The sequence below is a fragment of the Tasmannia lanceolata genome, unplaced genomic scaffold (genome assembly GCF_043159265.1).
Source record: "Tasmannia lanceolata isolate RefF3 unplaced genomic scaffold, GAP_Taslan_0.1 ptg000016l, whole genome shotgun sequence".
Classification (NCBI taxonomy): Eukaryota; Viridiplantae; Streptophyta; class Magnoliopsida; order Canellales; family Winteraceae; genus Tasmannia; species Tasmannia lanceolata.
The window spans coordinates 20,204,570-20,231,479 of NW_027518693.1; the positions used below are offsets into that span (position 1 = coordinate 20,204,570).

Here is a 26,910-nt window from a genome sequence, read left to right on the forward strand (position 1 = left end):
TTCGACCCACTCTTTGGACTCAAGCTTCCTCATCTACGAACGCTTCCTCTTCCACGTTCTCCATACATGGAGGGGAAAATGGGTTACACAGCAATTTGTGATAGAGACAATACCGGTATTGGATACCAATCAAGACAACAGATTGAAATAAATGTGTATAGGTTAGAATCAATAAAAACAAGGATAGATAATAGAAATAAATGCTAAGTAGAATTATGCGGAACAGTAAATCCATAAAACACACAAGAATCAAGTAAGGATAGTTAAAACTATAAGAATGGAATAGGGATCGAGCTATATTAACATAAATCAATCTAAAATTTATTTACTACCTTTCGGCTTTATCATTATTGAAATATCTTTTAACCGAAGACACTCCAGCTTGTTGTCTTTACCCGCACGGTCTATTCCGCGTAGACGCTTTCCGATATATCATACCGCCTAGAGACTTATAGTCTTCATAGGATTCCAACATCAACGAGGAAGTTGCTCGACCCTTCCAAGTTGTATATTTATTTATTTATCTTTTCTTATTATCCGGGGATGGCTCTACGGCCTCCAATCACCCTTCTCCATTTTCGTCTTCATTTCTTCTTTCTTTATTTTATTCTTTGACTTCTTAATCTTTCCATATACTTAAATGAGGGTGGTTATTAGGTTCATTTCTTATTGAGCATTGCAATTTCTAAATGACATATGCTTGAACAGTTAAAACAAGTTTAATGAAAAGCAAATAACAACAGTACTAGGAAATAACTAATAACTAACACCATACACAAATCTCCATCACCATTGAATTCATTGAATAACCAGGTCTAGCTGTCACTTGCCTTTGTTTTACGAAGCTGAGGATTTGGAAGCGGCCCCGCCGGTGAAATGAAAGGTACTGATCCTGGGGTCAAATTTATGAATAGAACAACATCAATCCCTATTTGTCCTCAGTTTTCCAATTACGCATTTTGCCCCAAATATGAGCACATTTTTATAGTTTTAAATCTCACACGAAATGTCCCAAAATCTGAATTGTTTCGCGCCCCCAAAGTAGGACACACAAACCCCTAGATCTGGACTGTTTCGTGTCCCAAAATGAGGCATATAAACAGCCTTAGATCTGGACTGTTTAGTATCCCAGAATGAGGCACAAAACCCCAACGAATCATTTTACCAATGGCTTTGTACAAGCACTGACTATGTAAGATCACATACAAACAATTCATTTTTCTCTTCTTGTCATATGGTATTGTTGCAACCTATATTTGTATATAAAAAAAAATAATTATTTCCTAAGTACTAAAGTTATAACATTCTGTCCAAAAGTCATTTCCCCCCCTCTATTACAAGGTACTGATGTACCTTGTGATTATAAGTGGAAAGCATGATACTTCTCACGAACAGATAATGTAGAATGACCTATAGGAGCAATATTTTTCTCTCTTTAATAGTAGATACAGATGTATAATATTTTTACAAGGGCAATCACTTTATTTCCCATGTACTGATGGTATTTGCCATTCAAAAAAATATTACTTGTTCAAACAGAAAAAGAACTGGAGACAATTAAAAGGAAGAGGTAGGGCAAACGGTACCTCTATCAGACCCAATAGATGAGGAACTATCAACAAGTGTAATAGATGAATGAGGGACACGCATTTAAAAGATTTACCAGTTGCATGGTCTGAGGTTCTTCAACCAATGACCCTGGGAGATGACCTCTGTGAAATAAAAATAGTAGAATTAGATGAGTTGGCCATAGTAGCCATGGATGTAGAGGGACAACTTATTGATCGAGGAGAGGTCTTCACACATCTCGTGAAAGAAAAACTAAATGACTGTTGGAACAATTTGTCTGTTTTTTGGTAGTACTACCTAGAAGCATTTCATCATCTTTTGATATATAAAAAACTTGATTGGTCAATGTGGCTTTGCAAGCTCATCCCAACTGCTGTTTTTTTATTATACACACACACACACACACACACACACACACACACACACACACACACACACACACATATATATATATATATATATGATTTGTGGACACGGACACGAGTGTCACGTGTCGACACGGACACGAGTGTCACGTGTCGACACGGACACGAGTGTCACGTGTCGACACGGACATGGCAAACCCCCAAAATTTAGAAACGGGGACACTGCTAAATAGAAAGTATATATGATGCAACTACAAATATTAGTTAAAGAAGAGCTAAAAAAGAGTTTATAATAAGAGAAGAGTTAATAATAAAATAGGTAAACAAATGTCACACTTGACTTGGCAGAAAAATTTGTCCACACACCCACATTAAGTCTAATACTTGTAGCTATACATTTAAAAGTGTCCAAAGGAGTGTCAACATGGGTGGACACGTGTGTTGTGTCGGACATGGCAAGACACGTGTGTCGGCAATATATAGATTCCTTGTTCACTCATGTAATATCGTGTTCACTTTATGAATTGAGGTTATATGTCCACAATGAACACACTTTTTGACTCTACAACCTCTGCAACATCCTAAATTGCAGCCTCAACGACCTTTACCAAAAGCACCACCTCATCCTCTGCCACAGTCTCCTCTGACATTGAACTCATTAGGGCAGATTGTTCACAACACTACCACTGGTGGCTGAAACACTCTAATACGTCGAAGTTAGAAATACATGTAAGATAAGGAAGCTCCTTACTAGCTAAAATATGAACACAGAGGGAGTAATGTTTGGGTTGATAACTGGGAGAAATTTGGCTGCTCTAAACTCCTCTAATTGTCTCTTCAGCAATACTAAATCAATGGGTAGGGGCTGATATACATTCAGCTCTTCCCAAAAACCCTTCAAAATACTACAATACTAAGAAAGGGACTTATTCCTATTCTGTAATGTGAATTTATTCTCGAATAATTCATAATCACGAGAAATTATTATCATAAGATGAGTGCGGCTCCTTAAGTGTTTTTCAACCTTTCTTTAACCATGTCTAGAAACATCATGTTTGTAGGCATCTGTAATGTGAATTTATTCTTGAATAATTCATAATAAGGAGAAATTATAATCATAAGATGAGTGCGGCTCCGTTTGGTTGCCAGTAAAATTATTGTTCTAGGAAGTTTTTAGTAAAATTGTCGTCCCATCCCATGTTTGGTTGCCTTTTAGCACTAGAATTTTTTTAATCCCACTCTTGTAATGATTGCTTCTGTGGTGACATGGACTCCTTGTCCCCTCTTTTTCTTTCCTAGGGAATGATGTCCTCTCTCTTTCTCTCTCTTCCCTCTCTCTCCTCCCTTCTCATATTTAGTAATGACACCCCAAAATTTTGGCAGGAATTTTAGGAATTGTAGGAAAAAAAAACCTAGCAAATTCCGTTGACGTCACTGTTGGGATTAAAAGCTTCGTAGGATAAAAAAATTACTGGCAACCAAACGGAGCATGTGTTTTACAACCTTTCTTTAACCATGTCTAGAAACATCATGTTTAACCTGATAATTCTCGCTTAGCCAGTCTTTATATCCACTGTCGAGTTCATCTGAAGCTTCCTCGGTCAAGAACTTTGACTCATAGTTTTAACCACACCACCCCCCCGTGGACTCCCCCGAGTTGATTCCCTTTTACCTTGGCTGTCTTCAGCGTTTTGGCAACGAGTTTTGCCCTACGGAGTCAATAAAAACCAAGGTTGCCAGAGTGGGAATCGAAAGCGGGAATCGAAGGCTCTGGGGATGGTTGGAAGTGGAAATCGTGAAGTCGCTGGAGAGTCACCGGGGAGTCGCCGGGGAATTGTCGGGGAATTGCTGGGGAGTTGGGCATCGCTAGAGAATCGCCGGGAAATCGCGTTTCACATAACATTAAACCGCAGTTCCCAAAAGTAGGAATCGGGTTTTCGGGGAATCATAAACCGCGATTCCCAAAAGTGAGAATCGGGTTTCCGACAAATCCGAACCGGGATTCCCAGTTTTTGGGGATTCGAGAAGATTCCCGTTTCGGATTCGAGAACCCGGGAATCGAGGTTCCCCACTCCCAGTGACGAATCCTGCTTCCTTGATAAAAACTCCTTTGAATCTCCCGAATTATGACAACGTCATCCGAGTACTCGGCCGTGTAAACCGATTACTAGACCGCGTCAACCGATTACTAGACCGCGTCATGCCGATTCAACTAGGTTTTTCTTCGGCCGCGTTCTGCGCTGCAGCCGTGTTTTTAAACACTGCTTTAACTTGCTCCTTCACCCGGTGCTACCTTTGAGGACTTAGCCCACACGATATAATTTGGCCCATTAAACTTCACAAACATGAGTTGCAATCTTGGCATCTCTATAATGTTGGGTAGGCACGGTTTACTTTCACTTATTAGTACTATTTTCAGACAGGGCAGCAACTGATCCAAACAAATATGGCGGCCCATAGATCACAAAAGTAGGGCAACTCACTCAAAATCCCCTAAAAAGATCAACAACTCATGGAGCAATAAGTGCTCCCTCAGCAAGGACTTCAAATAATCAAAACCACACACCTTTAAATCCACGAATAGGGCAGTGTATTCACATGAACACTGCAGCTAGAGGTCCATACAAACAAGGTAGCAAGTGGATTATCTACGTAGAGCATCACAAATCAGAACCTTCAAACTCTAGTATGAAAGCATATAAGCGACTTGAGCAAGATATAGGGCAAACAAATTCCCAGCTTCAATGCATATGAGCAGCACACAGCATATGGGCCACACAAACACCATGAAAACTCCATGAATAGGGCAACAACCCTTGCGTAAGGAAGCAGACAGTCATCTTAGGCACTATTCTTCCTTGATATAGCACTGAAAGAGGAATAACTTAAATAGCAAACACCTAGGCGCAAAAACACAAAGAACGCCGTAGGGTTTTGTGCCCAACAAGAGAACAACCTAGATCTTGTGGTTCGATCAGCACAAGACAGACCTAGCCACCTAGGGTTTCCAATATATGCATCTAGAAAAGAAAAAAAGAGTGCAAGAAAGTTCATGAGTCAGACCAGTGCTCTCATACCATGTTAATTAATCAAAGTAGGATGAGGAGAGAAGAAAAAAGAGAAAGAAAGAGAGAAGTCGTGGATGTTGGTTTGACTTGAAAGTCACATTCCATAACCTATTCGTTTATGTTATATGTAGAAGGGGAAACCCACCGTACTGCAAAACTGCTTGTGTAAGTTAAAAGGAAAGAAAATGACAAATATACCCCCTCACTTAAGAGACTAGCACCTATGCTAGAAATAATAATAAAAACCTTCAACAACTATGAAGTGAGGAAGTTGCTGAAGAAATTTGTTATATGACTTTTTACTTTTATTTTCTCGTTAGAATGTAATCAGCATCTCTAGATCTATGGTGATTTCCCTTATTCATCTTTGGAGGATAAGGGTCGTCTTGAAACCCTTCAAGAGAAGAGGTTAGAGGGGACATTTTCAGCCTTCAAAAGAGATGGATTGTAGGTCACCTTTCCTCAAGAATTACAGATAGCACAGAAGCATATATCATGGAATTTAGGTCCATCAGTTTTGGTGGATGTGTTTATAGGTTCATCTCTAAGGTTTTGTTAATGAGGATTAAAAAAAGTGATGGGCTTATTGGTGGCTCCCATTCAAAGTGGTTTTGTGGTTGTGAGGCACATTTTAGATGATATAGTAAGTGATCATTAACTTGGTTTTTTTTGTGGAGAGAGACAGAGATGGGTTCTTTACATTGTATTTTACGTATTCTGCTGGCATTCATTGAGACTACTCTTGGCAATTATTTCTAGTAGTCTCTTCACATGTGGGAGGAAAAAGATCAAAGGTTTGAAAGAAATTTCCTTTGGAAGACGATCTCCCATTTGAAAAGTGTCATCTTGTTAATTGGCTCAAAGTTTGTTTCCCTTTGGTATAAGTGCGTGAGTCAAAACCCTGATTTCTTGGCTAAATGGTGGTGGAGGCTAGACGAACTTTGGGCTAGAATAATTGTTTCCAAATACCAAAACCTGGCAAATAGAACTGATCAGTGTAATTTAACATGTAGGGGTCACATATTTTTACTTCTTGGAAACTAGTTGTAAGTCCTTTAATGGAATCAAGTTCAATGTTGGTGACGGACCAATAGCTGTTCTGGCTTTGATAAATAGTCTGGGAATTCTATATTTTCTGAATATTGTTGTAATCACTTTAGAAAGACTTTAATCCAAAGTGCGTTCTTTGGATATGTCAAAATTGTTGGGGTCTCACTCATTACTGTTCCATATCCTAACGGGGGAGGACCTTGAATGCGTCTTCTTATGGAAAGACTCACGGACCTTTTATATTTTTCTCTTAGACATGTAAAGTCATTCATTCAAGATATCAGTTATCCATCCATTTGGGATTCATCTCTTCCCTGGCTGTTGCTTTTTTGCGGTTAAGTAACTAAAGCTAAACCATATAATTTAAAATCAACAAACAGAAAGCTATTTAGTTGGAAATCATAATTTTCTGCTAGTACTAAAAGTTTTGAAAATTGGAATATTTGGTACTGAAAATTGGAAAACGACAATAAACGGGAAATGAGAGGAAAAACAGGAAAATACATGATTTGTTTTTAGATTATGTAACCCTTACTAGCAGTTTCGAAATGAACTGCAGTATAAACACTGAAAACTAAAACAAAACTGAAAAGTAGTAAGAATAGAAAAAATGACTAGAAATATGTGATTATGGTCACATTTTGCCCAATACAGAATGATATGCATTAGAAAAATGTTTACAAAAATTAAAACATACGTTCTAATTGAGGGAAAAAAACATTCAAACACATTCGTCTTCATCTTTGTGTCTTCTTTGCTTTCCTTTTCTTCCCTTAACAAGATCTGTTTCTCTCGCTCCTTTGCTAACAGCCGCGAGGGAAGGCATTGATTTTTAGTTATTTCTTCATATAACTTTTGAAGATTTGCTAGAAATAGTCATTTTGGTACTGATAAATTATGCAGGAAAAACATAAAACCGGATCAGGGCAAAATTGAAAATTAAATTGTTTAAAAAAAATACTGTATTTGTAGTAGGAACTTGCGAAAAACTTCATTTGTTGTTTTAGCAATTTCTTAACATATTTAAAGAAGAAATGTAAGTACTAAAAAAAGAAAGAAAATCTGGAAATATGTTTTTTCCTCGATCTTGCTCAATGTGATTATATTTTTTGGAAACATCTTTTGTTGTAAAAAATGTTACAACTGTGAGTTAAATCGAAGGCAGAGAAAAATTTATAATATAATTTTTTTTTTTGAAAGATAAAAAATATAGAAGTGAGCTTTTTCTTTCTATGCTGATTGTGGTGTGATTTCTCTATTGTTCAGCGATTTTTGTTCAAGTTGTTGACTTTTAAAAGTGGGGAAGTGATATATTCGCTCCCTTTTCATACTTGGACAGCCCCCTGTAGTGTATTTATGACTACTCTTCTATGCTACATTGGGGTGGCCTGGAGATGAAAAATGGGCGTATATATTATTTCCTTAAAAGTATCTTTAAACTGTTTTGGTTTCTCTGGCAACATGGTTTCCCCTAAATATGTCTTGGTATCAAGTATTTGTATGGAACCCCTTTCTTTATAATATGCCTCCTTTTGTCTTTATATGCATGAAATTGATACGTGGGATCACTATCAAAGTTATAAAAATAGTATCAGTGGTGTTCTTATGAAGAATAGGGTTGCTCCTATCAGCTTCCCTTACACTATATCTTGTCAATACTGTTAGGTGTTTTAGTTTGCTATAAGTTTAGCTTTTTGGTCTTGGTTGTTTGTTATCACCCTAACTTTTGTTTACATTTGGTGCTTTTTCAGCCAATGGAGCTTTGGACTGGGAAACAAATTTTTAGTGTTCTAATACGGCCTCAAGCTCACATGAGGGTGTATGTGAATCTTACTGTTGTGGAGAAAAATTATAGCAAGTCTAGAGAAACAATGTGCCCGAAAGATGGATATGTATATTTCCGTAATAGTGAACTTATATGCGGGCAGCTCGGAAAAGCTACTTTAGGTTAGTATCATTTAATAATATTTAATATTTGTTGTTTCCCAAATTCCTTCTCGGGTTTCCTATTAAGATATGTTGGTACTTACCATCTTTATTCATTAACTTCTTTCCACTAAAAAAGAAGAAAAATAAACTCTGTCTTATGTGCAAGGTTTTAAATCTCGGTTTCGGTTTCGGTACGAAATTTCGGACGAAATCTTGTAAAAATTTCACCAAAATTTCCGAAACGTTTCACCGAAATTTCCGAAATTTCACCGAAACATTTCACCGAAATTTCCGAAATTTAGAAACGAAACGTTTCGGCCGAAATTTCCGAAACGTTTCGGCGAAGTTTGGTACTTTTCCGACTCACAGTGAATTTCGTTTCGGCGAAGTTTAAAACCATGCTTATGTGTATTGGTTTGCCTTGTTGCCTAAACACCGAAATATGTAATATCAGTTATCCTTTGTCGTGTCAAATGTGGCATCATATTACTTCTATGTTACTTTTCAGGCATCATATAAATTGATGTCTAAAATCACATAAAGCAATGGAAACATATGCAAATGATAGAACTTAAAGATAAAACTTCAAGAGATATTAGAATAAGCACAAATACACACTTAGAAACCATCACATAAGAAGATAACCATCCATAATGGTTTAAAAACATCGAACACCTAGGGCCATGCTGTTTGATAATTTAGTACATACCAAATTTCACACATATTTCATATAAATATTTATACACAATACTTGCACCACATTTCGCTTGCAATTCATATCGATATAATTATGTAATACATATTGATATAGTATACCGCTATCACACAAACTATTATGCTTTATGTATTATGGTCATTTTAGTTTCAGTTTCGGTAGGAAAATATTTCAGTCGTTTTGTGTTGGTTTTGATGGAAATTTAAAACCAAAACAATGCTTTTTGGGTACACTATGCTAATAAACCATGATAGGGTCCCTACAGGTCTTATTTTTAGGTGATGTTTAGTGTTTGAATGCAAATACACCCTGCAAATTGCCGGGTGCAAAAGTGGCGGGACTTTTTTTTATATTGTGTCTATGTTGTTATGTAATACACATTATGTAATATATATATATATATATATATATATATATATATATATATATATATATATATATATGAATGTATTGACAAAAACAGAGATTCATATTTGATAATTAGAGTTGGATTTGCCCCTTGTACACACGAAACTTGATGGTGATCTGCTCCATTGATCTAAGGGGCTGTCACTGGTTTAGCCTGTTCCTCTTGTCCCAATGTGATGGGGTGATCCTACTGCTTTAATCATCTCCTTCATGCAAAGTGTTATTTTAGGATTTTTAAAGATTGTGTTGAGGAAATATTAAAAAAAAAAGATTGTGTTGAGGAGTTGATATATGGCTTCATCCTGTCATGATGTGGGAACTACTTTGAAGGAGCTGCTCCCCATAAACCATTCTTGTTTGGTCCCCAATGAAGTCAATGTCAAAATACCTCAGGCCTCATCCAACCCAGCAGGTGGGGTCAATTGGTTTATGGGCAGAACCCTTGCTGTATGACTGTTTGTTACTGGGGGATCTCTTCTACGTGCACGGACTTGCTGTGTTGTTGCTCTGAAACAATTGGAACACTTGTGTATTGTATTTTCACAATCCTAATTTCATTTCCCATTTGTAGTATTTTTCATTCTGTTTCTTGCTTCCCATATAATGTTGAAGGTGATTTGTTTTAATAAACAACAACACTAGCAGAACTTGAGCAATTATGATTGTATTTGATGTTTATATCAACTTTTTCCTCTTATTTATTGATCTTTGTCATGTTTTCTTGTTATCCTGGGATTTTACAACTAGTGTTTTACTATTTCTTATTTTTTGACTTTATTTTCTCTTTACTGTTTCTTATGTTGTAAGTTGTATAATATTTACTGAATGTTTGTTGTAAGCATAGTTGTTAAACTCTTACGAGTCAACTCTCGAGTCGAGTTGTTGGGCTTTTGCGTCAAGTTACATGAGTGACTCGCATCCGTTGAAGACTCTTACGAGTCATTTGGCGACTCTTACGAGTCGTTGCGAGTCGAGTAAAAAAAAATAAGACTCTTACGAGTCAAGTCGAGTCGCTGGGCCTGAACTTTCTTGTTTCGCTGGGCATAGCATTCCCCAATGCCACCTTATCACGTTGAGCGAGTCTCTTCTACCGCCACCTTATTCAAATCTTCATTCTCAAGATACCTTATTCCTCGGTAGATAGCATGCACTTCAGCTTCATTAGAGTCCCAATGGGATCCGCAAAAGCTCATTTCATAGCTCCAAATTCATCCCTCAAGACTCCCCAATTCCGACAGGACCAGGGTTCCCCATGCTAGACTCCCAGTCTTGGACAATCTTGGGTTCTTGGCTTGAACCACCACAAATCTCCTTCCAACCATACCATAAATCATTGGTGGATACAAATCTAAACCAAGGAAGGGTTTTCACGCATGTTTAAGTTTCAACCAGAACTTTATTATTTTTGTGCATGCAAGTTACAAGCATATCATTATTTATATTTTTAGCTTAGTGCTTTATCTATGTGCTATTGTGTTATATTTTTAACATGCTTCACCTTTTGATATATAATTATATTTTTTCAACTAATTTTTTGTTCTTATCAAAAACTTTTACGAGTCACGAGTCATAAAATTAAGAAATCGAGTCACGAGCAAGGTTACCTGGAACGCGGTTCGTTCTGGTAAGCGGTATGAGAATGGGTATGGGGTACGATGGTAGCCCGGTACGCGGTACGATGAGGGTAGGCTAAGTTGGTTGGCTATTTTAGCTCGCGGGTCGATTTGGAGTGCAAATCTGGGTCGCTCTGGTACTCTCTCTCTCTCTCTCTCTATATATATATATATATATATATATATATATATCATTTCATATATTTTTACAAGAAAATCATTCTATAGTCCATACTACATACATTTAATAAACAAAACCAAAAACCTCATGTATGCCATTCATATATATTCAAAATGAAAATGCCTGTTCCAATCCAATCCATAATATATAAAATTTGAAGATCTCCAAATATTACTAAATTAAGTACCAACATATATTGCATTCTCAATCTTAAATGTAAGTAAACACAAAATAACCACGCGGTTCTGAAATAAGAAAATAAAAATATGAACAAACTAATTAACTATTGTGCAACTCTCTTTTCCTAGTCCACCTAAGTGTTCCCTCTCTACCTTTCGCGCGGGTCGCCCGGGTCACCATTTTTGGTGATCTTGGTCCCAAACGACCCACGTTTCGGGTCAGCGACCCCGGATCGCGGGTCGGAGGGTGGGATGGCGATCCCGGTAACTTTGGTCACGAGTCGAGTCACGGGTTGACAACTATGGTTGTAAGTTGTGTACTGCATGATACTGTAGTCTCTTTTAAACCTCACTCTGTTTTGAGGTAATAACTCCATTATAGATTTGGCTGTCCTAACGCTCCATGTGTACATTTTGGTGTTTTTTATTTACTTCAGGAAATGGTAATAAGGATGGTCTATATTCTGTTCTTCTTAGAGACTATAATGCACATGCCGCTGCTGCTTGTATGAACCGTCTGGCAAAGTTGAGGTATTTCTCGCATAAAATATTGGTTTTCTAAATTGTCTTTTGTATGAGTTCTCATATCTGGCAAAATGACAAAAAAATTCTCTGAACTTACTGTATTGAGCACTCCATGTTGATGCGTGGTTATATGTATGCAAATGCACGCATGTCTTGATGAAAATATGCATTCGTAGAAGCACACACTTGGAAATAGTTGGTTGGTTTGTTGATTCTACTCTTTTTACCTGATTTTTTACGCATTGACTGTGAACTCTCAATTTAAATATATAGATAATCTCCAAGAGTCTCACCATTCATATACTTTCAAATTAATTATGTCGTTATTATGGAGTACGTGCACTTGTTATGCCCCTAACTTTTTTGATTTTTACTACCCTGGTCATAATCGGGTTGCATTGTTTGATCCGACCATATTTATTTCTCATGCAGAAGGCTTTAAATTGTTGCATGAGTTTTTTTTCTTGGATGATATTGAGGTGTAAGTTGCGTAACTCTCTCTCTCTCTCTCTCTCTCTCTCTCTTCTCTTTAGTTGGTTGTTTGAACCGCATGTGTAGATATTCAATCCATCTGGTAGTCAATATGGTACATGAGTAGATATTTATTCCATGAGTCCCAACTTCCTACATTGCCTGCTCTAGATACTTTGTACTAGGGGTGGACATGGTTCCGGTTCGAACCGAGGAACCGAACCGAACCGGCACATATGGTTTGGTTCGGTTTGGTTCCATTTCTATATGGTTCGGTTCCGGTTCCGAAATCCGGGAACCGGAGCAAATTCGGTTCGGTTCTGGGTTCTGGGATTCCGGAACCGAAAACCGAACCGAGAACCGACCCTCACCTTAAGTCCTTAAGTTCCATACCTCCTCATTTGATAAAATCACCCCACACCCATTTTAATTCACCCCCCTATAAGTTTTAATTCATGCAGGGGATGGAAATATCATTTCCACGAGATTTTATAGGGTGTGGGGTGTGGCCCTAAAATCTAGTATTTTCAAAAAAGTAATGTACGGCCCACTTCATAGGAATATCCAAACCGTTCATTTGTTGGCCCACTTCATAGGAATATCCAAACCGTTCATTTTCTGCTTTTTCATGCCTTAATCAAATGTAAAATGACGACCAAAAACAATAAATATCACCCAGGCTGTTACTAGCCCACTACTATTACTGTTACTATGGTTTGCGCCTTGTCGCATGACACATGTAGATGTTTAGCAGAATGGACATCTACTAAACACTAAACAGGGGTTACAGCCCATTGGTGAAGGTTGGGTAAACCCAGAACCGAACTGAACCGAACCGATTATATATGGTTCTGGTTCGGTTCGGTTCCATACATATATGGTTCGGTTCTGGTTCCAATTTCAGGGAACCGATTATATATGGTTCGGTTCTGGGTTTAGCCCAAAACCGAACCGAACCGAACCATGTCCACCCCTACTTTGTACACTTGCTAAGTTAATACAAAATCAAATAGCAAACATTATTGGAAATATTGGTCTCTTTTCATTTGTTACTTTCTACAATTCATCCAGTCTTTCTCTCCGTTTGTTTTTGTGGAAGATGACACAATGATTTTATTGCGACTAAAATAAAACCGAAATAAATGGAAGGGGTTGCGAGTCTCGCTACAAGAGCAAAAATGAAAAATAAGAAAACAACCAAAATGAGGAATGCGAAAAGTGACATAATGTTCTAATCAAGGGGTAACACATTTTTCTATTAACTCTTTCTCTAGCTAATAGATCTGCAGGACTGCTGGGACTTGAAAGGATGTACACATAGATGGGAACAAAACTCTGTTCAAGTTTCAGAATTCTAAGGTGAAATTCGCCAATCTCTAGGTCCTGCTTTTAAAAAAATAAAAATAAAAAATCACCTTCTACCCACAGAGAGCTGGGGAGATCTCCTCGTTAAAACTAAGAAGACCCCTAAGAATAGCATGAACATCTACCTCTTAGGAATCTGGTTCACTGATGGGTTCATAGTAAGCTTTAGTGTCATTTACTATCATTCTTAAAGGCTCCACTAACGCCGGAAGGACTTTAGGTCCTAGTTTGTGTGTTTAACTAACATTGAAACCAACCATTCAAAAAAATAAAATAAAATAAGTGGAAACAAAACTTACGCAATTTAGAGGATGTAGATGTCTTCTAGCCCCGCTTTTTTTTATTGAACATGTGAATTCAGTATACAAAACTAAGAGATATAATGTAATAAACAAAGGGAATAGACAAATACAAAAGAAATAAAAAAGAACAAATACATGAAAGAGCTAACCGAGGTCTGGAGCCAAAAAGGAAAAAGTAAATGGACTAGGCAAAATGCCACAAATGCCCGATCTAAAGAAGAAACTATATATCCCATTCCAGTCCAAACCATCACTTCATTACACGATGAAGTTTTGCTAATTTGTCTACTTCAGTGTTTCCTTCTCTCAAGTAGTGGTAAGGCATCGTGAGCGTGCAGCCAGGTGTCTCAAGGCAGTCTCGATGAGCCGTTGGGATGGCGAAGAAATAAGGGTGCAACTTTGCCTTTGTCGCATTCTGCCAACGACAACTCCAAGGTTTATTATCCATCATTGGTTGGAATAGTAGTTGGGTAAATATACCCCCAAAACAAACACTAGCCAAGATTTTAATACTAACATTGCTGAAAAACTCTCCTTTTACAAACTCATTATATCTCTTTGTTGTCAAATACTTTCTCCTGCCAGTTTCCTTCAAAACTAGATTTTTAGGTTCAGGAAGGGGAATCCAGTCTTCTTTTGGTGTGATTGACAAGAAAAACAATGGATAAAAGAATAATTCTGGGAAGTTAATTCCGATGATGAAAACAATTTGTAAAATGCATAATGCAGGCGTGGGTTGTGTCTCATTATGACGAAGAGGGTTGAGTCTGATTATGACGAAGAGGAAGTTGATCATTTTTTGATTGTTTTTTCATGGTGCCCATGAAGCGTTCGATTATTTCTAGAATTGACTTAGTGATGGATGCTTAGTTCCTTACTTCCTTTAGCTTTTTGTTACTTACATAAAATTTTGTACTTGATTTTGAATGGTTCATTTAATAGTGATTTCCATTTGATGATTTTTCTAATTTTAATTTAATTCTTATGTTTACAAGTAGCAATGTGAATCTGATTTAAATTTATTTCTTTGAGTTAATATGATCATTTGAACCTATATCACTTGTTAGATTTATCCGTATTATTTATAGGGCAGTTGAAAATAAAATCACTAAAGCAGTAAAGTAATAATCCTTGAGTTATTAATAATCACCTATTTGAATGCCTTGTGCCTCAGGCATTCTTGGGCCCTTGCTGCCACCTGAGGTTCGCCAACCCTCTCTTAAAAGTACTGTTCAAAAGATAAATAAGATTCTATTCCAATAGTTTCCGTGTCCGGCTTCATGTGTCATCTTTTCTTGGTCTAAGTGGCATCTCTAACTGTGTCGTCTGTATGCCTTCACTTTCATATTTTTCTACTGCAATGTATTAACTTGATTCCTAAGTTATTTCCATGATATGGGAGCTAAGGTAAACTTTTGGACCATGATCACCGGTAATTTTTATTATATTTTGTTCAGATGATACATTAATATGCAGAAAGATACAAAAGAAAAAAGAGCCTCAGGAATGTGCCCCAAACAGAGAGACAAAAAAAAATGAAGAAGAAACTTGAACAGAGGATTTTGAGTTATTCTTTATTTTTCATGTTCCACCTTATTTTTATGTGTGGCTTTGACTGTTGTTATGTGCACAAAATAAACTTGAACACAGAGAATTTTAAGTTATTCTTTATTTTTCAGTTGCCACCTTATTTTATGTGTGCCTTTGACAGTTGTTATGTGCATATTTTTTATGAAGAAACTTGAACACAGATAATTTTGAGTAATTCTTTATTTTTCAGTTGCCACCTTATTTTTATGTGTGGCCTTGACAGTTGTTCTGTGCATATTTTTTATTCTAATATTCTGTTGTTTCTCTTTGTGACTTTGATTTATTCGTTGGATATGAACATTTGCCTATATTTGGTGGATGAGAATTATTTCATTATTTTGACTTTCGTAATTGTTAGTCTCTCTTTTGTTTCTTTGTTTTTATGATTTTAGTGCGTCTTATTGATTATCGAATTCTCTCTTGGAAAATTTATAAGCACGTTATTTTATATAGTATACGAGACTTGGATGATGTTTAGCAATTTTGGTTCTGCTTACCATTATGTTTCAATAGATATTGTTTTCCCGGTTGCCAGTATGATTCGTATGTCCTAGCATTCTGCAAAGATGAAAGTTGTAGTGTTTTGGTCAGGTTAGGGCTTCTTTTTTTTGGGGGAACACTTTTTTAGAACAGGGCAATACATGACCAGACAGTTTGTGAATATGATAACTTTAGCTGTGACTTCGTTGAGAGCATAAACTTATCCAATTTGCTTTAATGGGTGTCAGTTGATTGCTCCGCTCTGTTTTTTGTGGGCAACCAAATATGCCAGACTTCCAATTATGCTCTAACTATGTGTGAACCATCATGTGTGATACGCCCAAGAAAACACTTCCATTTTTCTCGTAACTGGTTGTATTATCCAGTAGGATTATTTGATTATTGACCTTTCATTTGAGACTATTAAAAGTTAAGCCTATTACTCCATTGTGTGATCCATTAATTTTTAATGCTTTTGCAGTGCCAGATGGATTGGAGATCATGGGTTTTCAATTGGGATTGAAGATGTCCAACCAGGAGAACATCTTAATCACCAGAAAAAAACAACGATTGAGAAAGGATATGAAGAATGTGATAATTTGATCCTCTCTTACAACAAAGGAACGCTGGCACTGCAATCCGGTTGCAATGCGGCTCAAACATTGGAATCTAGAATAACTGGGGTGTTGAATAAAGTTCGAGACACAGCTGCAAATGTATTGACACCTGGTTTTTTGTTTTTAACATTTATTTTTTGCTTTTTTTTTTTAAATTGGTATTTGGTTGAATTTTCTTGTTATTGATATATATCCAAGAAAGATTGGACCTTCGTATGTTGTCTGGCATCTTAATCCTTTTATTTTATTTATATAAAATATCCACCTAGAATTATTTGTAGAACTCCACATCTTGGCCAGCATTATGTTAAGGTTGAAGTGATTCTATTATGTATGCATTGATCACAATTTGCTTCTCTGGGGAAGATTTGTTATTTTGTTTTTGAAAATTGACATATTTCATTGATATTAAGATAGAAATTGGGACCAGTAGTCCCATCCTGCTTTACAAAATATTAAAGTGGGCTGGACTGACATGCCGGCACTAGTCCAAGAGATAAACAAAGCATCACCCATGTATCTTCAATATTCAACCACCATCCAGGTCTTCCCAACATTCACTTCTTTTACCCAAAAACCCAAAACTAAAGCTCCCCAAGAAGGCCCATCCATATAAACTGTTACCCTAAAAATCCTATTCTACTTCCTTGCCATCTTTACATTTTCTCCATCCAGTCAAAAATTAATTTCCAGTTCCCAAAAAACCATCTATCAAGATCCCCTTTTAAAACAAAATAGCCAAACTAACTCTGGCACAAGACTATCACACACAGTCGCTCAGCTCCACCAATAGAATCCCAATGTCTAATTCTAATTCCATATCTTCTGAAAAATAATCTGAGGTGAACTACGGATAGGGGACCTCTTCTACCGGATGAATCCGGATTGCTATCAGTTCAGATATTTTGCGAATGCAGAGGGTTTGCTTCGCCTCCCATTCAAACTGTCTCAAGTTATTCACGTACTCCAAACAACCTCGGAAGAAAGGAAATTTGTAGACTGTTATACATATATCCTTTAAATAGTAAGTACCTGCTACCGGGAAAAATTCTTCGGCAATCAACCTATAGTCCTCCTGAAACTGCTTCCATTGCCGTTTAATAATTCCTTTAACTTGTTCAGGGATGGTGGGAGCTCCCGCCGAGGCTTTTACCCTATTGTATTTCAAATTACGGGCCCACCGACGATGTTGATACCACTCAGAACAATCCAAAAATTCTCTCCTTAATCTCTTGTAAGTTCGAGATTCCGAAGGAGAAGAGGAGGCAACCATTTTCCTAAAACTTGATAAAGATCGTACTACTTTTTCTGAGGAAAACCAAGAGCCCAGTTAAACTCGTCTTCGTTATCATCATATACTAAAATAAACCGCCCATAACTCCATATCCTTGAGCCCACAACCAATTCTCGAAAAAAGTAGTTACTTCGAGACTAGATTACTTCCCTAAGAAGGCTCATCATAAATTGGACAAAAAGAGCCGTCACCACCCTATAATTAGATCTCTTATGCCATGTTGCCAAAACACCTCTACATACCCATAATCGTCTGCTCATTTTTCTTCTTGAAGAAACCCTATGCTTCTCGATCCTGCCACTATAAGCCACCGCCCTTTACTTAATACGGCAGTGATATGACTTATTCTTTACCACAGACGCTCTTCCCTAGACATCTGTATTGCGTAAGTTGGAATGCAACACTTTTCTACCTTTAATAATCTTTAACCTTGAGGTTACATTTGGAGAGAAGAAAAGGCCTTTCTCCAAGCCTGATGACCCATTAGGTGATGTAGAGCCTGACACGTCCGAATCAACCAAAATTTTGGAGAGGAGAATGAAAAGTCTTGGCCCAAGAAGTAGCTCAAAAAGCTTCCCATGATTTTATGTGCTTTTAATTTTTGGAGTTTTTTAATATTCTGACTTTGACATCCCCTCTGCTGGCCTTTCATGACTATAGAAGTATCCATGCTGCTTTCCCCGGGCTTGTCCTTGACTAGAGGGTTGGTGAAACCACCTTGTTTAGGCAGTTGGTTTTGAAATTTGAATTTCAACGGTAACCCAAAGGATTCACCCTGGTCAGAGCCACCCGGTTGACTCGACTGAGTTAGAGCCGCTTCTGAGTCCTTTTGCCGGATCGCTCCACCATCAACCATCTTTACATTATCTGTATCCTTGCCCAAGCTCTTCTTCACGGCAGACACCCCAGTCCGATGGTTATGAGACAAAGGGTTCGAATCCAATGGATCAAACAGGGAAGAAGAAGCCTTATTCAGTGGATCCAATCGCTTAGGAGGACGAAGACCTACGCCAATTTTGAAGTTAATTTCCTGGACCCGAATGTGAACGAAAGGCTCAATCTCATCCGATTTTGAGCAAAGGACCAACGCTGAGGCAAGATTCATTCCTTCTAGATTAACTCTTAATACTTTTCCAAAAATCCGGCCTAAAGCTTCAACCGTTGATAGCGCCCATACATGAAGAGGGATTCCTGTAAAATCGATCCAGACCGTCTTTTCCTCCTGATGAATAACTGGGCTCCAAACAGAGAGGGAGGAAAGAAAGTTTCCGCAAGCTTTGGCTTCCATCTCCAAGATCTTGGTAGCCATAGCTACAATGGTAAACATAAATAAAATCATATTTGGACCAAAAAGGCCCGGTCTAGGGAGAGATGGAGTTTTCCAATGACTTTTAGCACGGTTCCAAATATCCATCAGGTTCCAGGTAACCTCTTTTGGCCTGCCAACCAAGTAGGATTTGTGAAGGGTGCTACGATCCTCCACCTCCTTGCCAAAAATAGATAGGGTTGGAATCCGTCCGATTGAACTAGATATAATATCCCCAGAATCCGGCCAAACCCTATCGGATCTTTCCTCCGAAGACTTTTGCCAGATTTTGCCTTTTCCTTTTCCTAACTTGCATAGCCTACATTTGCTTCGCCATCTGAAGTTAAGATAACCACAGTCAGTGCATATCCAATCTCCCTTCATCTTCCCTTCGGGTTCCTTTATTGTAGGTTTTTTTTTGCACCTGTTTGCGCTTTTCGATCTCGGTATCTAGCACGCTAGGTTTCGATCTCGGGATCTAGCGCGTGGCGAATTGCGCCTCTGGACCCGATCCCCACTAGGTTTCATCTTCCCTTGAGGATTTGTTATTTGTTACTCAGTATTCTCTTAGAATTTAAAATCAAACTCTGTTTATCAGTGGTCAGATGCTTTTTGATTAAAACAACTTACGTAGCATTGAATTTATTTTCTCTATTTCAGGTTTGCATGGATACACTGCACTGGAGAAACAGCCCTTTGATAATGTCATGTTGTGGCTCCAAAGGTTCTCCAATTAATATTAGTCAGATGGTTGCATGTGTTGGTCAGCAATCGGTTGGTGGTCGTCGTGCCCCTGATGGATTTATAAATCGAACTCTTCCTCACTTTCACAGAAATTCAAAAACACCTGCTGTAAGTTCAGTATTACTCATTATTTCTGTTGTTATCCTTAGATTAAAACTCGAAGAGTCCTCAAGAGACTTTGTAATGTCTTATACTATTTTGTTATCATTTTATTGTCATTATAATGGCCATGCGTTGAAACCTTAGATTCAACTCGAAGAGTGATGCAGGGGCGTATAGTGATGCTCAAATATCAACATTGGGCTGTTAAAGAATCAAGAGGTGGGTAATTGGTTAAGAAGTTGTTGAAGGTTATAGGAATGATTTTGGGTTGTCTCGGATGAAGAACGGTGCGTGAAGGGTTAAGATAGGAAAGAACAGTCAACAAGAAGTGAAGGTCTGGGTGTCTAGAATTTAGGAATATGGCAAGAGGCTATTTTGGGTAGCAAGGTAGATAGGTGAATTGGGTTATTGTAATGTGAATACTGTGAGGGAAAGGAGGACTCAGTGGGTGAAAGAATCTGGACGCCAAGCAAGTGGTTCAAAATTGGGATTAAAGTAAGGGAGAAGGAGATGGGTTTCACAGCTGATTTGGGATTTAGGTATCAAATAGCAGAGGGTTAAGGGATCAAACAAGAATTGGGTGCCCCTGCATCAGAGTCCTTTAATGGACTTTGTAATGTCTTCTACCATTTTCTTATCATTTTATTGTTATTATCATTGTTGCCTTTGCGGAAGCCAAAGCGGGGCAGCGAGGGCTATCTGAAAAGGAGGTTGTGGGAATCGTGAATGGTTAGAGAATCGACAGAAAAGCGTAGAGGGAAGGACTTGGGAAGCGAAACAAGAAGCTAAAAAAAGTGAAAAGTTATTGAAAATATAAAAATGAAATAATTGCAAAAACTTAATGACAATTGGAAATAAGTTTTGATAATCTATTTTTCAATGTTTGTAAAGTTTAATAATATGTAAGTTCAAGTTTCCAAGTAATATAAGCAAACCAAATCTAACCACCATAAACAAATCAAAATTCCAATAAACATCAACCATCATATTGCAAAATTTTCTTTGAGTCTAAAATGGGAAGTTAAATGATTGATCACTTAAATGATTAAAGAACTGATAACGTAAATGAAGAAACTGACTAACGCCACTTTTCGTGTCGAGTAGATAAGCTTATCTACTCGGTCGGCTAAAAACAATGGGGCCCACATTTTTTGGGTGGTCCAAACCATTCATTTGAAAGGTCCTTACCTAGATAGGGTGTCCACAAAAAATCAGCTTCATAGGATCATCCTAACCCATCAAACAGTGGAGGGAAAAATGGGCAGATTTGTCGACAAACTGTGCCTGTCCATTTTTTCCTATTTTCCCTCCACATTTGGATGGGTTAGGACTGATTTTTTGTTGGATCACCCAAACAATGTGGGCCCCCACTGTTTTTAGCTCGACCGAGTAGATAAGCTTATCTACTCTACTCGACCGAGTAGATAAGCTTATCTACTCTACTCGACCGAGTACGCTCACTTTTCTGTATATATATATATATATATATATATATATATATACATAGAGGAAAGTGTCTCTAGTCTCTCCCCTAGATAAGCTTATCTACTCCTCCCTTTAAAAAAACACAGTGGGCCCACGCTATTTGGATGATCCAAAGCATTCATTTGATAGGTCCTAACATAGATAGGGTGTGCCTAAAAAAATCAGCACCAAAGGATCATCCTAGAACTTCGTTTTGTGGTGCCTTGTGGTACCCAGAATGGACACGGTGTGCCCAACAAAATGAAGTTCTAGGATGATTTTTTGGTGCTGATTTTTTGGGCACACCCTATCTATGGTAGGACCTATCAAATGAATGCTTTGGATCATCCAAACAGCGTGGGCCCACTGTGTTTTTTTAAAGGGAGGAGTAGATAAGCTTATCTAGGGGAGAGACTAGAGACACTTTCCTCATATATATATATATATATATATATTAACATTTCATATACACTAGAATGAAGTGTGATAAATCGATAAGTTTTCACTGAAATGTACAATTAGTCACTTAAAGAAAGTAATTAACTAAAATCACTTAATCTATATAGTAACTAGTATATAAATACATAACTTTATTATGCATCTACAATACACACACATTAAAATAATGTATCTAACTTCTCTCATATATTAATTATGGAGAATAACTGACATTGATTAAATTAAAATGCTAAATTAACCATTTAAAACTTCAATACTTTAATGGTCATTTTAGTATATATATATGATTATTATCTATAATCAACTTATTTCTTATTTTTCTTGTGTTTCTTGATTCGTTTCTTCCCTCTCTTCTTGTGATCAACCAATTAAGAACAATTTAATCAATATTTAAAAAATAAAAAAATAAAAAATAGAGAATATGATAAATAAAAGAAAACTTTAAATGCATACCTATTCCTAGTTTCTTACAATTAAATAATTAAGGGTCTCCATAAATTAATGGTTATGATTTAATACAAACTTAAAATTGAAAAATGATAAAAAATTTTAAAAAATAGAAAATTTGGAAACGTGCTTCCCTCAAATTGGAAACACGCTTCCCCAATTTTTGGGAAGCGTCGCATTTTCCGCTTCCGGAAAGCGATTCCTCGGAAGTGCACTTCCCAACTTCCGGGGGCGTTTTCTGTAACCCTGTTTATTATATATTTTTAGTGTAACATGTCATTTTTGTTTGAATGGAAGATAGTGTTAATTAGAGGGCAAAGGGGAGACCGAGGAGGTCAACCCAAAAGATACAAGAGAAGAACAAATAACCAAAGAAAATACAAAAGACACAAAAACAAGGGAGTAGAGCGGTCAAGGGGGAAGAAAGTCAAACGTCTCCAACCCCGGCCTTTCGGCTCCCTCTCGAGCTAATCTATCAGCAACACTATTGGCGGATCTTCTGACATGGATGAACGAAATCGACGACCCTTCCACACGATCTAGAATTTCGTCGTAATACTGAGCAAACTACCAAGGAGCAACCAAAGAGCCTCTAAGCCATCGAATGACATTGAGGGTGTCCCCCTCAATGTCATTAATTTCATTATTTATCGTAGGACGTTAATTCCATTATTTATTGTTACATTGAGTGTAACACGTCATTAATTCCATTATTTATTTTAGGACGATGATTCAGAAATTTTTGGTGATATTTGACAAACATTACTTAATAACCAAGTCTCAAAGTTACATGAAGAGAGAAGAGGAAAACAAATACACACACCCATAGAATTGGAGAAAGTGGCAATTGATCACCCGTGATTTTGTTTTTGAATGGCAGAATGATATTATTGAAAATATGGGAGGACCCAAGACCAAGATGGTCAATTCAAAGAGAGAATAGAGCAGAAAAGAAATCAAAAGACAAAAAAAAAACATATGAATAGAGTCTAGGAGGGAGATAATCATATACCTCATGACCCTCCTTGCTAACCCCACACACACACACACACACACGCCCGCCTGCCTGCCCGCACCCACGCACCCACGCACGCACGCACACACACAAGTGAACGGGGCACATGTCCAAGGGTACGAGTGAGAATTCCTAAGCCATCGAATAACATTCAATGTGTCTTCTTCAACCACCACTTGGTCCAACAGCTCCCTTCTGCAGGCTTTTTAAAATTAAACTTCGATTACAAGAATGCACCTTTATGTATAGTACATCCAGTAAGAGTAACATCCTATTTAATTATATCCGCATAAGATTTGCATGCATACACTTGTTTACAAGAGGCATTTCCATGTGACTTATATACGCGATAATGGTGTACGTACATATATACACGTCATTGTCATCTATGTTCCACACTCCCCCTCAAATTAATGCAATGGGTTATGAAGCTTCAATTTGCCCATCATGTTTTTTGACACGGGTCATTATTTTCGTGAGAAATGTTTTCACGCTTATGTGATGGGAAACATATGCTAATGCTATTCATCTTATGAGATAGCGTTGTCATATATAATGACAATTGACCTCAATATGCTTCGTACGTTCATGAAAACTGGATTTGTTTTAACCTGGTTCGTGCTTTGAGGCTACCACAAGCCTTTCTTTCCCATATAAATGCTAAGGTTTTGAATTTTTGTTTTAGTTTTGGTCCTCATAGGAGCAGAAACGTTTCGGTTGGAAATTTCGGTGAAATCCTTGTAAAATCATGGGAAGATATGCAAATGATAGACTTTAAAGATGAAACTTCAGATTGTGCTAGAATAAGCACAAATACATACATGAAAACCATCACATAAGCAAGGAAACCATCCATAATGGTTAAAAAACATCGAACACCTAGTGACATGCAGTGTCGCAGAACACCTAGTGACATGCACTGTCGCACGTGTATGATAATTTATCATGTATCAAATTTCACATGTAATTCATATAAATATTTATACATAATATATGAACCATATTTTACATGAAGTTCATATAAATATAATTTTGCAATACACGATGATATAGTATACCGCTATCTCGTTTACGCCTCCTTTAGATGCTACACTTCTTGTCTGTTAACATGGCAAGTTCAAGTTATGGACTATGATAGCTGAACACTTGTGTAAGACCAATATTTATGGTGTGCAGATGTCTTGTATTCTGACATTATACAGGACCTTGGCAGGACTAATGTGTTTGACACAAACACGAGTTTCCGGGGAAGCACCTTGGAAGGAATATTTAATTTTAGTTTTGGGCCAAAGTGTATTTCTATAATTTTCTCTTTGCAGTGGCATTGATATATAAGTGACATATTAGGATTTCGAGAAGATATGTTTTCTTTGTGTTTTCTTGGCGAAGAAGAGTTTGTACATTCCTATCCAAGGTCATGTTCTCTGTTATGTTCCTAGCTATCAAGTCTTTCCTCACTGTTTCTACCCAAGTTGTTTTCGGTCTGTCCCTACCTCTTTTTACTCCATCAATTTGGCACAAGTCGCCTCTTCTCACCGGAGCATCCAAAGGCCTACGTTGGATATGTCCAATCCATCTTAAGCGGTGCTTTCTCATCTTCTCCTCATTTGGAGCCACGCCCACCTTTTTACGAATGTCTTCATTTTTAATTCTACCTATCCTTGTGTGGCCGCACATCCATCTAAGCATTAGCATCTCCGCTACACTCATCTTATGCACATGTTTCTTTTAGAAGGGTATAGAATTTCTCATATAAATTTTCTTTTGTTTATTTTTCTCATTTTTTAGTAAAGTGAAAACCATCTGTTTTAGTTCACGACTAATATTTACACATAATTTGGTGATGTAGGTGCAAACCATTTCCTTTATGTGTGTGAGTGATGTTTGCACATAATTTGTTATTTCATTTATTTTTTCCCCTTTGTAGTAAAGTGCAAATTTAATGATTCTCGTTTTTTTTGCATGCGTAGTCGTTCATCTTGCTCTATTCTCTCAAGCAATAATATATCATTACTGGTTTCTTCACTTGCTTCGGGTTAAAGGTTTTGACTGGAATTTTTTTCCTTTTTGCAGGCTAAAGGTTTTGTGGCTAACTCATTCTACTCTGGATTGACACCAACTGAGTTTTTGTTTCATACAATGGGGGGGCGTGAAGGTCTTGTAGATACAGCTGTATGTATGAGTAGTACGCTTGCTTTTTTCCCCCCATCAGTATATATTTATGATCATTGAGATCTATATGTTATTGGTCACAATCCTTTCTTCATATGACCAGGTTGTCATCAAGGTTTTAAAATTCGGTTTCAGTCGCCAGGAAAACGAAAATGTTTCGGTTTCAGTTGGAAATTTTGGTGGAAATCCAGTAAAATCAAGGAAACATATAGAAACATATGCAAATGATGGAATATTTTTTTTTGAATGATGAGAAGTGGGAATATGCTACCTCTATATCCAGAATATTCTGAAGACGTCTTAGGCCTTTGATGCAAAATTTCGTCTTAAGGAACGCTTTAAGTCGTTGAATTCCTGTCTTATCATCCCCAGTAAGCACAATGTCATACACACACAATAAAAAAGATATACCCATAAACAAAATAGGCGCTGAATACAGAGTGGTCGACTGCACACTGCCTCATACCAATCCGCATAATGGCCTCGCGGAATCTACCAAACCATGCGCGTGGAGACTGCTTCAGCCCATATAATGCCTTACGTAGATGACATACAGAACCAATCTCCCCATTAGCAACAAACCCATGAGGTTGCTCCGTACAGACCTCTTCACAGAGGTTACCTTGTAAGAAGGCACTCTTCACACCCAACTGTTAGAGTGGTCAACTACGGTTAACTACCGAGGAGATAAACACACGAACAGAGGGTATCTTGGTCACTGGAGAGAAGGTCTCCATATAGTCCACACCAAATGTCCGGATATAGTCCTTAGTAACCAAACGGGCTTTCAAATGATCCACAATACTGTCTGGCAAATACTTCACAAAAAACACCCAACGATAGCAAAAAACTTGGGCACCCTTAGGTAGTAGAACTAGCTCCCATATACAGTTGGAGTGAAGGGCTTCCATCTCAGCCTCCATAGCAGAGCGCCAACCTGGATGAGTTAGTGCCTCTGTAACAGACTTATGGAGTGCAGGAGATGATAAAGATGAAAGAAAACTCATGTAAGATGGAGAAACACGATCATAGGACAGGAAATGAGAGATAGGATGAGTAGAAGAACGTGAGTGAGTCCACTTTTGTTTTTTGCCATTCGTAAAAAAGAGAGAGAGAGAACGTGAGCGACTTCTAGAAGCAATAGGGGACTCAACAGAAACACAGATGAGCTCATTACATTGTCTGAGGTGGATCTGCCAAATTGAGGAGGTTGTGGATCGGGGTGAGATGATGCTGAGGTAGAAGCAATATGATCAGCGAGCACAAACTGGAAGGGACCACAAGAACAAGTTCAATATCATAGTGAGAAAAATCCGAGGTATCCTCAAACATCGTGACATCAGCAGAGACAAAGGACTGCCATAATATAGGACTGTAACACTTCTACCCTTTATGTTTGCGAGAGTATCCAAGAAAACACATTTTTCAAAACAGGCATCTAACTTATCCAAGCCAAGAGCCAACTTATGAACAAGGCAAA

At 37.6% G+C, this 26,910-nt stretch overlaps 1 protein-coding gene across 1 annotated transcript in view; it reads left to right on the forward strand.

The window, feature by feature from the left end:
• LOC143848786 (DNA-directed RNA polymerase III subunit 1-like) overlaps window positions 1–26,910 on the forward strand; it is a 114,666-nt gene that overhangs the window by 33,064 nt on the left and 54,692 nt on the right. The window contains exons 14-18 of the mRNA XM_077357847.1: window positions 7,804–7,999; window positions 11,515–11,608; window positions 16,292–16,526; window positions 19,688–19,879; window positions 25,332–25,430. Coding sequence (XP_077213962.1) covers window positions 7,804–7,999; window positions 11,515–11,608; window positions 16,292–16,526; window positions 19,688–19,879; window positions 25,332–25,430 — 816 coding nt within the window. The remainder of the gene's footprint in view (window positions 1–7,803; window positions 8,000–11,514; window positions 11,609–16,291; window positions 16,527–19,687; window positions 19,880–25,331; window positions 25,431–26,910) is intronic.